Source organism: Scyliorhinus torazame, chromosome 13 (genome assembly GCF_047496885.1).
Source record: "Scyliorhinus torazame isolate Kashiwa2021f chromosome 13, sScyTor2.1, whole genome shotgun sequence".
NCBI lineage: Eukaryota > Metazoa > Chordata > Chondrichthyes > Carcharhiniformes > Scyliorhinidae > Scyliorhinus > Scyliorhinus torazame.
This window is the reverse complement of record NC_092719.1, coordinates 6413805-6428701: the sequence shown is the minus strand read 5'-3', so window position 1 is coordinate 6428701 and position 14897 is coordinate 6413805. Positions and strand designations below refer to the sequence as shown.

General features: G+C 46.2%; 1 protein-coding gene across 3 annotated transcripts in view; it reads left to right on the top strand.

Moving 5' to 3' along the window:
• The window catches only part of mcm10 (minichromosome maintenance 10 replication initiation factor), a 79546-nt gene that overhangs the window by 41084 nt on the left and 23565 nt on the right, over positions 1–14897 (top strand). For all 3 annotated transcript variants that reach the window (XM_072470997.1, XM_072470996.1, XM_072470994.1), the window contains exons 16-17: positions 5507–5625; positions 11169–11282. In XM_072470997.1, the coding sequence (XP_072327098.1) occupies positions 5507–5625; positions 11169–11282 (233 nt within the window). The remainder of the gene's footprint in view (positions 1–5506; positions 5626–11168; positions 11283–14897) is intronic.

Here is a 14897-nt window from a genome sequence, read left to right as displayed (position 1 = left end):
GGCTATTACACTGTCAATGTCCAGGGAGTCCCAATTAGGAGCTTGGAGGTGGCTTTATCGGATCACAGTGATTGGATTGCCACGCTGGAGACCGGTCTGACTTTGCTGGCTAAAACCATTGCGTCGTTTAGAGTCACGGTGAATGACCTAAAACCCGGTGCAGGAGGCCGAACAGCTGGATTGTGGGGTTGCCGGAGGGGATGGAGGGCCATACCCCCACGGAATATTTCCCAGACATGTTCCTCAAAATGCTCGGCGAGGGTGGATTCGCATCCCCGCCTGAACTAGACTGGGCCCGTCGCTCACTTTGACCGAAGCCACATTTTGAAGATCCACTGCGTGCGGTGATCGTCAGATTCTATACTTTCAAAGAAAAGGGGAGGGTTCTGTGATGAGCTTGGGAACACCGCAATCTCTGGGAAGGCCACTCCATTAGGCTGTATCAGGACATGGGCGCAGAGTTAGCGGAAAAAAGACTCGCTTTTAATGGAGTGAAGGCTGCCCTGTACAAGAATGGAGGTTCGGGATGATCTATCCAGCCTGTCTTTGAGTCAGGTTTGAGGAAAAAGACTACTTATTCGACATGCCGGGAAATGTGTTTTGTGAAAAGGCACAAATGGCGCGCTGTGTAATTTGGTTTATGGATCTGTCGATGGGCATGTTGTATTGTTTGTATTTCTTGTTTTTTCTTGTTGGGGTTGTTCTTATTGCCTTTGATTAGATTTGGATTCTCTACTATGTGGGGTTTTGTTCCTTACGTTAATATATGGTTTCCTTTATTTCAACGTTGTTTGGCACAGCATTTAGTCGCTAGTGGAGAGTGCAAGTTAAATTGGGTTTTGGTATTTTAACATTTTATTTCAATAGAAGAGTTCAGTTTTCCTCCTCTCCGTTATAGCCGACCCCAATGGTCGCTATGTTATTGTTCGTGGTTCCTTGTTGGAACACCCCGGTAGTCATGGTCAATGTTTATGCCCCCAATTGGGATGATACAAATTTTATTTTATTTTTAAAAAATAAATTTAGAGCACCCAATTTTTCCAATCAGGGGGCAATTTCGCGTGGCCAATCCACCTACCCTGTGCATCTTTTTTGGGTGTGGGGGTGAGACCCACACAGACACGGGGAGAATGTGCAAACTCCACAAGGACAGTGACCCGGGGCCGGGATCGAATTCGGTTCCGTGAAGCAGCAGTGCTAACCACTGGGCCATCGTGCCAGATATTTCTGAGCATTGTGGTAATGTTGTTTATTCTTTTAGTGATATAAATAACTACCACAACTTCGCTGTTGCCTTAATAGAAGTGAACCTGCAGGCATTGCTCTGGCTTTGGACAAATATCAAGCAAGATGGATCTAAAAGCCAATTTTGTATTTTTACACCGTATGGATCTGCATCTAAATATCGTGGTGTGTCGTGGAATCCTAAATTATGTTGGAAAGTGGTAAATATTGAAATACATACAGACAATAGAAGTAAGGAGAAATACTGATTTCATTTTTTTCAAATCATTCAGTGCTTTGGGGGCAGAAAGTGGAGAAAATAAGGCTGTTCCAGTCTTTTTTGGCCATGCCCACACTACATCAGTTTTGCGAGAAGTGGTGGTGGCATGCCACATGTATAACATTGCTGACCTCAAAGACGGGGCCACATCAACACCACTGTACTCTTACTGAAGGAAGAAACCACTGAAGTAAATATTACTGAAGGGTTGCCTCCAACTAGGGGGTCATTGAACTTTCCCATTTCCCAGCTCTGCCCCCTTTTTAATTCCAGTGTCACGGGGTCTTCACAATAGCCACTTCTTGCTCAGAGGCAGCAAAAATCCTGCTTGTTGTAGAGTTAATCAGGGGTTCTTTATTGTCTTAAGGTACTAAATGCAGCGACAGACGAGTGTTTCTAAAAGTAACTAATCACAATTCCTGTCATCCGCCATTTTTCATAATGAGCCCAGTTGTATGATATTCACGGATGGATAGAGTAGTACCCTGGATGGATTTGCCATTTACCCCCAGTTATCCATTCGTAGGTAGCTGCATTGTAAGATCACGGGCTGGATTCTCCGCCCGCGGAATGCTCCGTTTTGCCGGCAGCCCGGGGGTTTCCCGACGGCGTGCGGCTGCCCCACAATGGGAATTCCCATTGACCGGCCGGCGTAATAGAACATCCCGCCGGCGGGGTGAGACAGAAATGTGGCACGGCAGGACGGAGAATCCAGCCTCACATTTCTACTCCAAGCAAGAACATATACTGTATTGGTGAAAGCAGTGCTAAAAAAATAAACAATATTTGCCTTTGTACAATTTTGTGACTGTAAGCTTGTGTACATTTATGTTTCCATTGCGAACTGAGCAGCTGTTTGTTGATATCCCCGCCATTTATCTGAATCTTCTTAGTGATGTGCTCCTAATACTCTCGGAAGCTCAAATGTAGCTTCCGAATTGAAAAGAGAAACATCTTCCTGATGTGTGATGGGGATTATAGTTTCTTCCATAATAACCGGGTTTCCTGTTTATTTCACACTACTGTTTAAGATCCTTTTTATTTGCTGGGCTGTTCATATTCAAATGTAGAACGCTGTTTTCACATCGCAATTCTACTGTACTGTTGGAAGTACTTCCCCAAGCTGTGTATCTGTGGAAATTTGCTGTAGTGCATTAATTAACTGGCCTCCAAATCATATGATTATAATGCAGATCAGCTGTATCTATTACTGCCTCAGCTAATCGGCTTTCATAGTGGAGACTGGACGGCAAGGTGGCGCAGTGGTTAGCACTGCTGCCTCACGGCGCCGAGGACCCGGGTTTGATCCCGGACCCGGGTCACTGTCCATGAGGAGTTTGCACATTCTCCCCGTGACTGTGTGGGTCTCACCCCCACAACCCCAAAGACATGCAGGGGTGGTGGATTGGCCACGCTAAATTGCCCCTTAATTGGGAAAAAAAGCATTTTTTTAAAAAGCTTTCATGGTGGAGTAGAAGGTGCCGACAGAGGTAGTTCGAGACGAGCGTGAGGATTATAAAGGCAGGTGAAATATCTTTTTTGAAATTAATTTAGAGTACCCAATTATTTTTTTTTTCAAATTAAGGGGAAATTTAGTGTGGCCAATCCACCTAACCTGCACATCTTTGGATTGTGGGGGTGTGACCCACGCAGACACTGAGAGAATGTGCAAACTCCACACACAGTGACCCGGGGCTGGGATAGTGCTAACCACTGCGCAACCATGCTGCCCGGGCATGTGAAATATCAGGCAGTAAAACCATCTATCACCACAGGCCTACGCATTCCCTCTGTCACATTTTGTTTTGAAAAGGTATTAGCTGCAAGGAGCAATCAAACCATTCTAACTGCAAGGATATATTTTTTATTCCTTCTTCGGATGTGAGCATTACTAGCATTAATTCCTCATTCCTAATTGCGCTTGAGGAGTTGGTGGTGAACTGCATCCCTGAACTGTTGCAGCCCACTTGCTGTAGGTACACCCACAGCGCTGTTAGGAAGCGGGACCCAGACTTTAGAGCCAGCGACAGTGAGGAAATGGCAATATAGCCCAGGTCAGGCTCGTGGGGGGCTTGGAGGGGAGCTTGCAGATATTCCCATGCATCTGCTGCCCTTGTTCTTCTAGGTGATAAAGGTAACCAGTTTGGAAGGTGCTGTTGAAGGAATGTTTTGGGGAGTTGCTGTAGTGCAACCTGTAGATGGTATTGTGGGGATCGTGAATATTTAAGGTGCTGGATGGGGCACCGATCAAGCAGGTATCAGACTTTGGTGCTCTTGGAGTTGCACTGTTCACGCACATGAAGAGTATTTCATCACACCCCAGACGTGTGCCTTATAGATTGTGCACCGACTTGGAGAATCAGGGGGTGAGTTACTCATTGCAGAATGAGATGAGTTACTTGCTGTAGATATGCTCTTATAGCTATGGTATTTATCTGATTAGTCCAGTTAGGTTTCTGCTCAATAATAAACCCCAGGATATTGAGAATGGAGAATTCAGCAATGGTAATGCTGATATTGATAATGGAAGGGGAGGGCAGAATTCTTTTTTGTTGGGAGTGTGGAAATAGATAGAATCGTAGGATTTACACTGCAGAAGGAGGCCATTCGGCCCATCGAGTCGGCACCGGCCCTTGGAAAGCCCACACCTCCACCCTATCCCAGTAACCCCACCCAAACGTTTTGGACACTTAAGGGGCAATTTAGCATGGCCAATCCACCTAACCTGCACATCTTTGGACTGTGGGAGGAAACCGGAGCACCCGGAGGAAACCCACGCACACACGGGGAGGACGTGCATACTCCACACAGACAGTCACCCAATGGGGAATTGAATCTGGGATCCTGGAGCTGTGAAGCAACAATGCTAATCACTGTGTGCCACCCATGGTCAGTGCCTGCTGTTCTTGTGCCAGGAATGTCACTTGCCACTTATCATCCCAGGCCTATGTGTATAGTGACAAGCTGCACCACTGACTTATAAAAGCATTGGGAAAGAAGAAAGATATATATTGGGGGTCAGAGAGATCGGTGACACAGACAGAAAATCCAGAGAGATCGTGCTTCCCGATTTTCCCCGACCCTCACTGGTGACATCATGGGGTTCAGACCTACAAAGGGCGGGAATTTCATACAAATGGATTACAATAAATTTTAATATTATTTACAAACCCCACTAAATGTTCATACCTCACTAACGTGACATTACATCGGCAAAGTTTACAAAAAACGTATTCAGTCGAGGGGATTCCTCTGAGGGCGCAGCAGTAAGTCCAGCCCCCAGTGGAGAGGAACAAGCCCTTGCACTGCCCTCAGTGTTGCCCCCTGGCACTGACAGGCTGGTAGTGCCAGCCTGTGCTGAGGAGGGCCCTTGTGGGAGCCTCAAGGGAGGCAGGGTCTCCATTTATGTGTTGTTGGGGGGGGGAGGAGCAGGCAGCGAGGGGGGGGGGGGTTGTTTGCAAGTACAGAGCAGAGTGGACACTGAGGTGCAGGGGATGGCTGCAATCCTTCTGTGGGGGGAGGGGAAGCCCCTGATGATTGTGTGGGGGTGGGGGAAACCTCTGATCATCGTCTGGTTCTGAAGGTTGGTGAGAGGGGGGGTTGTTACATTTCAGTTTTGGTCGGGGTGCCCCAATCTCTGTGGTGCCTGCCCCGCACAGCCAGATCTGGAGTAAAAACCAGCCTGTGCAGCTGGAAGAGCTACACACCAGTTTTCAGACTGACACTTTGGGAAAAATGTGGTAAGATTCCGTCCTCGAAGAGAAATTGAGAATTGACCATGCCTCTGATACTCTGGCCTTGGCAGCCTTGCATCACAGAAACTACTGTCGACCTTTGGCGGTTTTATTGGCAGACTAGATCAGTGTACATTGGTCATATCATGTAAACTTTGGTATCTGTGGTGAACAAATAATAGTGCTTTATTAAAACAGAAAATTATTCAACATTTGCACATGAAGATTGTTAGTACCCATACCTGTTTTAAAAATTCTGTTTCTCCAGATGAAGCAAATGATGAACCAACTTTAAAGAAGCACCGTTCACAGCTGGAGTACCTGGACTCGGCAGAGTTTCAGAAAATTCTGAGCGCAAGGTCGAGACATGTTGGCGCAGTGCAAGAAGTACGACCAGTCTGTCTGTCTCTCCTGTCCAACTACAACACTGTACAGTATGGAATGAGGCCAGCTGTGGTTTACGTTCAGGCCCTGTTTTTCCTGTTGAAACTCCACTGACTAATCGTATAATGGCAGTCTGTGTTCCACTCAACAGAGACAGGGAACTTAAATCATATTTGCTTTTGCTACAGGACATTTATAATTTGGCACAGAAGCACTACCTAAATCAGACTTTTTGCAGGCTATAGAATGTGCGCACAGTGCAAATTTTTTCCTCCCAGGCACATTTTGCCAGTATCCACCCTACAATTTGTCAGTCAACATTGATGTATTTCAGAAATCAAAAGTTCAAATCAACCCTTCAGAATTGTCAATAGTATTTGTACAAGGGAGGAAAGGTAGATGATATATTGTAAGCTATTACTTGTAATTTGTGTAATTGTAGACATTTTCTCGCACACATTTTGTGTGAAGGGCCATGAAGCGTTCAGTTATAATCGCAATGCATGCATTATGCTTGCTTCTACCCACAATGTTTATGAAATTTATCCAAGTGATATTTAGCTTAACACCTTGAAAATCCTTGGTGACAGAAAACTAGAAATTGCTGGAGAGTTGAAAGACTGTTTCCTGATTGATAGAAGTTCAGTACGTTGTATTTATGTACACCTTTAACCATAGACCCAATCCACTTGACAGGAGAACTACCAAATAAAATGTGGCACAAGCCTAATCCGGATATGTCAGGACAGATGACCAAGAGCTTGGCTTAACGCCACAGTTTAGGCATGGGGCTGTTTGCCACGTTCCAGATTGTCCAGCCTGAGGAAATAGCCTCTGTCCAACCTGTCACCACTTCAGAATCTTGTATGTTTCAATGAGATTCCCCTAAACTCCAGAAAGTAATAACAATATTTATTTGTGTCACAAGTTGGCTTACATTAACACTGCAATGGAGTGTCTGTGAAAATCACCTAAGTGTAGGCCAATCTAGTCAACCTCTCACCATATGACAGCTGGGAGTGTTCTACAGGCCCCTTAACAGTCAGAGACATAGAAAAGTAGATATGTAGGCATATTTCAGAGAAGTGTAAAAGTAATAGGCTAGTGATAGTGGGGGACTTCGACTTCACCAACACTAACTGGGGTAGTCATAGTGTGAAAAGTTTAGAGGGAGCAGAATTCTTAAAATGCATCCAGGAGACCTTTTTAAGCCAGTATGTAGAAAGTCCTACAAGGGAGGAGACAGTCAGGGGCAGCACGGTGGCACAGTGGTTAGCAGTGCTGCCTCATGCACCGAGGACCCGGGTTTGATCCTGGCCCTGGGTCACTGTCTGTGTGGAGTTTGCACATTCTCCCCGTGTTTGCGTGGGTCTCACCCCCACAACCCAAAGATGTGTAGAGTATGTGGATTGGCCACGCTAAAATTGCCCCTTAATTGGAAAAAGTAATAATTGGGTACTCCTAAATTTATTTTAAAAACCAAAAAAAAAGAGAGGAGACAGTACTTAATTTTAGATAACAAAACCAGACAAGTGGTTGAAGTGTCGGGGGGGGGGGGGGAGCATTTTGCAGACAGCAATCATAACTGTTAAATTCAACATCCTTATGGTAAAGGCAAGGAGGGGCCTGAAATAAAAGTTCTAAACTAGGGGAAGGCCGATTTTAATAAGATCCGATCTGATTTGGCCAGAGTGGACTAGGGACCCTTGAGGTAAATCTGTGACAGAACAGCGGGACGCATTCAAGAAGAAGATGGGGAGAGTACAGGGCCAACATGTTCCAATAAAGAAAAAGGGTGGGACCAACAAATCCAGTGAACTCTAGATATCGAGGGATATACAGCATTGGATCAGGAGAAAAAGGGAAGCTTACAGCAGATATTGAGGGCTCAAAACAGCAGAAGCCCTGGAGGCATATAAATTGTGCAAGTGGAAACTTAAAAAGGAAATTAGGAGAGAAAAAAGTGGACATGAAAGGATACTGGCAGTAAAATAAAGGAAAATTCTAAGTTGTTTTACAAGTACATTTAAGGGTAAAAGGATAACGGGAAAGAATAGGGCCCATTAAGAACCACAGCAGTAATTTGTGTGTGGAGCCGGAGAATGTCGGTCAAGTTCTAAATTAATATTCTGTCCCACTCACTGGTGAACACCGATACAATGTGGGTATAAAAATCAGGGAGAATGGCTGTGATAAAATTTAAGAAATTAACATAGACAGAGAGGAGGTTCTGAGTGGTCTGGCAGGCTTAAAAGTAGATTAATCTCCAGGGCCAGAGGAAATGTATCCCAGGCCATTGAGTGAGGTAAGGGAGGAAATAGCAAGGGCACTGGCAATAATTTTCAATTCCACTGTGGCCACAGGAGAGGTGCTGGAGGATAGCCAATGTGGTACCATTATTCAAGAGGAGGGGATAAGTAGGCCATTCAGTCTAGCCTTTCCTTGGAGCAGGGGAGACACGATTGAGATATATAAAATGATGAGGGGAATAGATGGAGTAGACGAGAAGAAACATTTCCCCTTGGTGGAGCGATCAATGACCAGTGGGCATGGAATTACGGTAAGGGGCAGGAGTTTTGGAGGGGATGTGAGGAAAAACGTTTTCACCCAGAGAGTGTTGGGAGTCTGGAACTCGCTGCCTGACAGTGAATCATCACTATCACCTCCAATCTTTCCTGAAATATAGAGACTAAAACTGTGCAGAATGCTCCAGATCTCACCAAAGCACTTGCAATTCGAGCAACGCCCTTATTTTTGTACCCCAATCTTCTCGCAATGTGCTATTTTCCCTCCCAATTGCTTGCTCTACCTGCACGTTAATTTGTGTTCCTCGTAAGAGTACACTCAAATTTTTCTGAACATTAACTTTTAGATGTCAGACACCTTTTAAAATATATTATGCTTTTCATACCTCACGCTTGAATGACCTCACGCACAATCCATCTTGTCCACTCGTTTAACCTGTCTATATTTCTTTGCGTAACTGGTTTGGCAGAAGAGTCTGAAGGACTCGAAGCGTTAACTCTTTCTCTCCCTACAAATGATTAATTCACCTGAGGAAGGAGCAGTGCTCCGAAAGCTAGTGATACGAAAGAAACCTGTTGGACTTTAACCTGGTGTTGTAAGGTTTCTTGCTATACAAATGTTGTCAGACCTGCTGAGTTCTCCCAGCTTTTCCTGTTTTTATATCTCTGCCCTCCTCCCAAATTCTGTTCCCTTTGTTATGGGCGAGGCGTTTTCAGAACCCCAAAATGTATCATGGAGTTCAACCAACCTCTCCCTTTAATGTATTTGTTGCTTTTCCTAGCACACGGCTTTTTCCCTAGGTGTGGGATTACAATTATGGACACATGCGTTTTTAAACACAAAACACTGTTTATTCCATGAACTCAACTTAACATCTTAAATAAACATTGGATCTCTTAACACCCCTTCCTTCAAAGATAACTCAGAAAATATTGCAACAGTAAATAATTCCTTAAAATGTTCCTTCAAACTTCCAAGAGACTTAACACCTTTAAACAAAATCACATCAGGTTAAAGGCTTGACAATTATGAGTTTAAATCACCCAAATGATCCAGAGATAGTCTTTCATGGCAGAGATCCAGCTCACTGCAAACACAGACACTCCCAGCTCTTTTCCTCCAAACTGCAAAACTAAACTGCAAAATGGCTGACCTGACCTCCGTTCCACCCACTCTCTGACATCACTGTTTTCTTAAAGGTACATTGCTTAAACATCCATGTCTTAAAGGTACTCTCACATGACACCTTCTAGCTTTATATTGTCAGCAAACTTGGAAACATTACTCTCGGTCTCTTCATCAAAGTTTTAAAAATCATTTTTAAATCGCTGAGACCCAGCATTGTTGGTTGCAGCCTGCCAACTAAAAAATCCCCATTTCTTCCTACTGGTTGTGCATTAATCCTGCCATGCTGATATATCTTCCCCAATTCCATGAGTCCTTATCTTACTCATATGTATACTGAGATTCAGTGGTGGTATCCTCTCCCAATTAATAAGATCATGGGTCTGTCAAGCAGCCCAGAGACTTGAGCATTTAATCTAGGCTGACGTCTCAAAAACTACAGGACATCCCAAAGTGCTTTTAGAGCCCGTGAAGTACTTTCTAAAGTGCGATCACTGTTTGCAATGTAGGAAATACAGCTCCAACAAACAACGTGATAATGACCAGATAATATGTTTTTTTGTGATGTGGATTGAGTATTAAATATTAGCCAGGTCCCTGGGAAAAACCTGCCTGCACTTCTTCAAAATAACAGCCATGGGATATTTTGCCCCAACTTCAGGGAGCAGACGGCCCCAATTTAAACACACTATCTCGTCATTTAATCTTATCGAAGACGCCACCAGCTGCACGTTCCCCTGCAAACCACTCACCATCCTGGATTGGAACTATATCAGCCGTTCCTTCACTGTCGCTGGGTCAGAATCCTGGAACTCCCTCCCCAACAGCACTGTGGGTGTACCTGCACCACATGGACTGCAGCGTTTCAAGAAGGCTGCTCCCTTCTACCTTCTCAAGGGCAATTAGAGATGGGCAATAAATGCTGTCCTAGCCAGCAACACCCACATCCTGTGACTGAATTAAAAAATGACTGTTTGTGGCACCCAGAAAAGCCGCTGTAAATCTCCACATCGCAACAGCTCATCACTCACGTTTATTGTCTGAAGTATGTTGGGATGACCTTTGGCCATGAATGGTGCTACGTAAATGCAAGTTCATTCTTTCCGTAATTGAAAGGGGGAGTTGAATTTTATAACATCAAGGCAATAGTGAGTGATTAATTCCTCTGAATTTCCTGCTCTTTATTAATTGTGGCCTATTTAATGTATAAATTAGGAGCTATCTGGCCTCTCGAGCCTGCTCCTCCATTCGACTACGTGGTGGCTGATCTGATTTGAGGCCTCAGCTCCGCCTTCTCCCTACCCTCGATAACCTTCGACTCCCTTGTTAGCTAAAAAGCTATCTACCTTAAAATTATTCAATGATAGGGCGGCACGGTGGCGCAGTGGTTAGCACTGCAGTCTCACAGCGTTGAGGTCCCAGGTTCGACCCTGGCTCTGGGTCACTGTCCGTGTGGAGTTTGCACATTCTCCCCGTGTTTGCGTGGGTTTCGCCCCCACAACCCAAAGAGTAGGTGGATTGAACATGCTAAATTGCCCCTTAATTGGAAAAAATGAATTGGGTACTCTAAATCTATTTTTTTTTTTAAAAAATATTCAATGATGCTACCACCACCATTCCCCGTGGGAGGAGAGTTTCAGAGGTTCACAATCCTCGGAGAGAAAAGTTCTTCCCTTCTCCATCTTAAATGAGAGATCCCTTATTTTTAAACTGTATCCCCTCGTTTTAATGAGCATTGGCTTATTTACATACACTAACCCGTTATGTGAAACATTTTGGCAGTGTTTGTATTATGGCTTTGGGACTCTGATTTTTAGATAACAGGTACGTAATCTATTCTGAACTGCCAGCTGTGATCTGGTAACAGGATTGAGAACTGCCTTATGTTTCAACAGGTCGAGGCAGAACTTCAAGAGCAATACTTTGAACCGTTGGTGAAGAAAGAGCAAATGGAAGAAAAAATGAAAAACATACGCGAATTGAAGTGCAGAGTGGTTAGCTGTAAAACGGTGAGTGAATTTATGGGACCAGTGAACCCAGTGTGTGCCACCATTCTCTATTGAACTGTTCGTAATCAAAGAACTCATTTGTATCTTGTGCCACAAATCAAATGTTGCGACAGTATGTGATAAATTTGGGAGTTTGTGGTTTTACAACCCTGAAAAACAAGTCATTTTGAGAACCTGATGTAATTTTCCATTGCAGTCGTGTTTTACAGCCATGCAATGTTTTGGGTTAATGAGAAGCAACTGACTTCCCCAAAACAGGAAAAATACCAGTAGAAATTTCTCCTTCGCTTGTCTGCTTTACAACAGTGGCATTGACACCTAAGATTTGTGAAACAATCCCAAAAGAAGACCATATATTGAGACTAAAGCAGATCTTTTTAAAAAAAAAAAAACATTTCCGTTTTTCCTTTTGATTGATTTTCTTCATCTCTCCTCGCCTTCTTGAATTCATCTTGATTGATGACCGTAGGAGCTGTTGTCCTACCAGGTCCCATTCACCTAACGCCACTGTGCCTGCTGTCTTATTTTGGCTAGTGACCCTCCAAATTTTAAATTCTCGTTCTGGTATTCAAATCCTGCCATGGTCTCGCCCCTGTGAACAGCACTGTTCCATTGGTCTCTCGACGGCGTTGCCGAAGTGCAACTCGCCAGCGACACATGCAAATGATGCAGAATTGAAAATGGTACCGCATATCAGAATAACAAGCCCCAAAGAATAAACGACTTAAAACAGAATAACGTTACGTGAGTCGACTTAAAACGAGGACATGCTGTCATTGATATCTCTGTTCCAATGTGTCATATAAAGACTTGGGTTGGATCATTTATCAGTGATTCCTGTATCGCTGAAATCCACAAAATCAATTTGAGGCAGAACTCCCCAGGCAGGGTGCAGAGAAAAGAGATTGGAAGAAAACATTTTTTCCCCAAAATAATCTGATTTTAACAGGCAACGTTAGTGGAAATACTACTTTGGCATAACCAAATGCAGTTGTTCATTTGAAACTAGGTGCAAAATGTACATATTTTCTTCAATAACTTCAAATTTCTTCAATAATTTCTGTAAGGTGGGTCCTTTATTCTATGGGAGAATAGATCTTTCCGAGGAGTGAATTGAGCATTAGTTAATAGTAATAATAATCTTTGTTATTGTCACAAATAACTTCCGGTTGCGGCGATGCGGAGCTAAGCCGCACATTTCGGCAGCTCCCGCTATCACGGACTTTTGGGCTCTCCAGAGGAGCCCCAACGGAAATTTTTTGATTGAATCCCGTGTGGACAAAAAAAGTGTCCTGAGATGGGTCAAGAAGGTGCGGAGCAGTAGATGGGAGAATGCGGTGATCCGAGTCTACCAGGACTGGAGTGCGGAGGTGGCAAAGAGGAGACCTGGCTTCAACCGGGCCACGGCGGTGCTGCACTAAAAAAGAGTCCGGTTCGGAATGCTGCAGCCAGCGCGACTGTGGGTCACGTACCAGGACCGACACCACTATTTTGAAACGCCAGAAGAGGCTTGGACCTCTATCCAAACGGAAAATTTGGACTCAAACTGAGGGGCTGTGGTTGTGGGGGGGATGTTGACTGTATACAGGGTTGTAAATATGGGTAAAGAATGTTTGATGGGTGGGATGATGGAGGGGGATGTGGGAAGAGTTCTTGTTAAAACAAATTCCTGTTGACGAGGTAGTGGGAAATGTGGGCGTCGGTGCTGGAGGGAGGTGAGACTCGAGGATGGGGGAACTGGGATAAGGCCGCAGCAGGAGCTGCTCCACAGGGGGCGGGGCTGGCTCAGGAAAGCGCGGGCTTTTTCCCGCGCGGGGGGGGGGGGGGGGGGGTGGAGGAAGGTAAGGAGGAGGAGAGACTCCCACACGGGGAGATCAAGGGGAAGCCGGGGTCAGCTGACTCACGGAAGTAGTATGGGGGGAGCAAAAGAGCTAGATGCGGATCTAGCGGGGGGAGGGGGGGACAATAGGGTTGCTGCTACACTGGCTGAGGGGGGAACTGAAAATGGAAGAGGTGGTCGGGGCGGGGGTTCCCCGTCGGGGGGGACTGGAGGGTGCGGGAGGCGCGGGCACGGGACTGACCTAAGATAGGAGATGGCTAGTCGGCGGCCGGGTGGGGGGGGGGGGGGGGGGGGTAGCCCCCCAATCCGGCTGATCACGTGGAATGTGAGAGGTCTAAACGGGCCGGTTAAGAGGGCCCGAGTGTTCGCGCACCTAAAGGGACTGAAGGCAGACATGGTCATGCTTCAGGAGACACATCTGAAGGTGGCAGATCAGGTCAGGTTAAGGAAGGGATGGGTAGGACAGGTGTTCCATTCTGGGCTGGATGCGAAGAATAGAGGAGTGGCAATACTGGTGGGGAAGCGGGTGTCGTTTGAGGCCAAGAACATAGTAGCGGACAATGGAGGCCGATACGTGATGGTGAGCGGTAGGTTGCAGGTGACGGAGGTGGTATTGGTAAATGTATACGCCCCGAACTGGGACGATGCTGGATTCATGAAACGGATGTTGGGGCGTATTCCAGACTTGGAGGTAGGGAGCTTGATAATGGGTGGTGATTTCAACACAGTGTTGGACCCAGCATTAGATCGTTCCAGATCTAGGACGGGGAAGAGGCTGGCGGCGGCCAAGGTGCTCAGGGGGTTTATGGATCAGATGGGGGAGTAGATCCGTGGAGATTTGCCAGGCCTTTGACCAGAGAATTTTATTTTTTCTCCCTTTGCATAAGGCCTACTCCCGGATAGATTTTTTTGTTTTGGGCAGGGCATTGATCCCGAAAGTGGAGGGAACGGAGTATTCAGCCATAGCCATTTCAGACCACGCCCTGCATTGGGTGGAGCTAGAGCTGGGGGAGGAGAGGGACGAACGCCCGTTGTGGCAGTTGGATGTGGGACTGCTGGCAGACGAGGAAGTGTGTGGGAGGGTGCAGGGGTGCATCGAAAGGTACCTGGAGGCCAACGACAACGGGGAGGTGCAGGTGGGAGTAGTATGGGAGGCGCTGAAGGCGGTGGTCAGGAGAGAGTTCATCTCCATCAGGGCTCATAGGATGAAGAGAGAGGGCAGGGAAAGGGAGCGGTTAGTGGGGGAGATTGTAAGGGTGGACAGGAGATATGCAGATGCTCCTGATGAGGGACTACTCAGGGAGAGACGAAGTCTCCAGACGGAGTTCGACCTGTTGACCACAGGGAAGGCAGAGGCACAGTGGAGGAAGGCACAGGGGGCGATATATGAATATGGGGAGAAGGCGAGTCAGATGCTGGCACATCAGCTCCGTAAGACGATGGCAGCGAGGGAAATAGGTGGAGTCAAGGATGGCAGGGGAACTACGGTGTGGAGTGCGGTGAAAGTGAATGAGGCATTTAAGGCCTTTTACGAGGAGCTGTATAGGTCCCAGCCCCCAGAGGGAAAAGAGGGGATGCGGCGATTCTTGGACCAACTGGGGTTCCCGAGGGTGGAGGAGCAGGAGGTGGCTGGTTTGGGGGCACCCATTGGGGTGGAAGAGCTGGTTAAAGGACTGGGGAGCATGCAGGCGGGGAAGGCCCCGGGGCCGGATGGGTTCCCGGTGGAGTTTTATAGGAAGTATGTAGATCTGTTAGCCCCGCTGCTGGTAAGGACC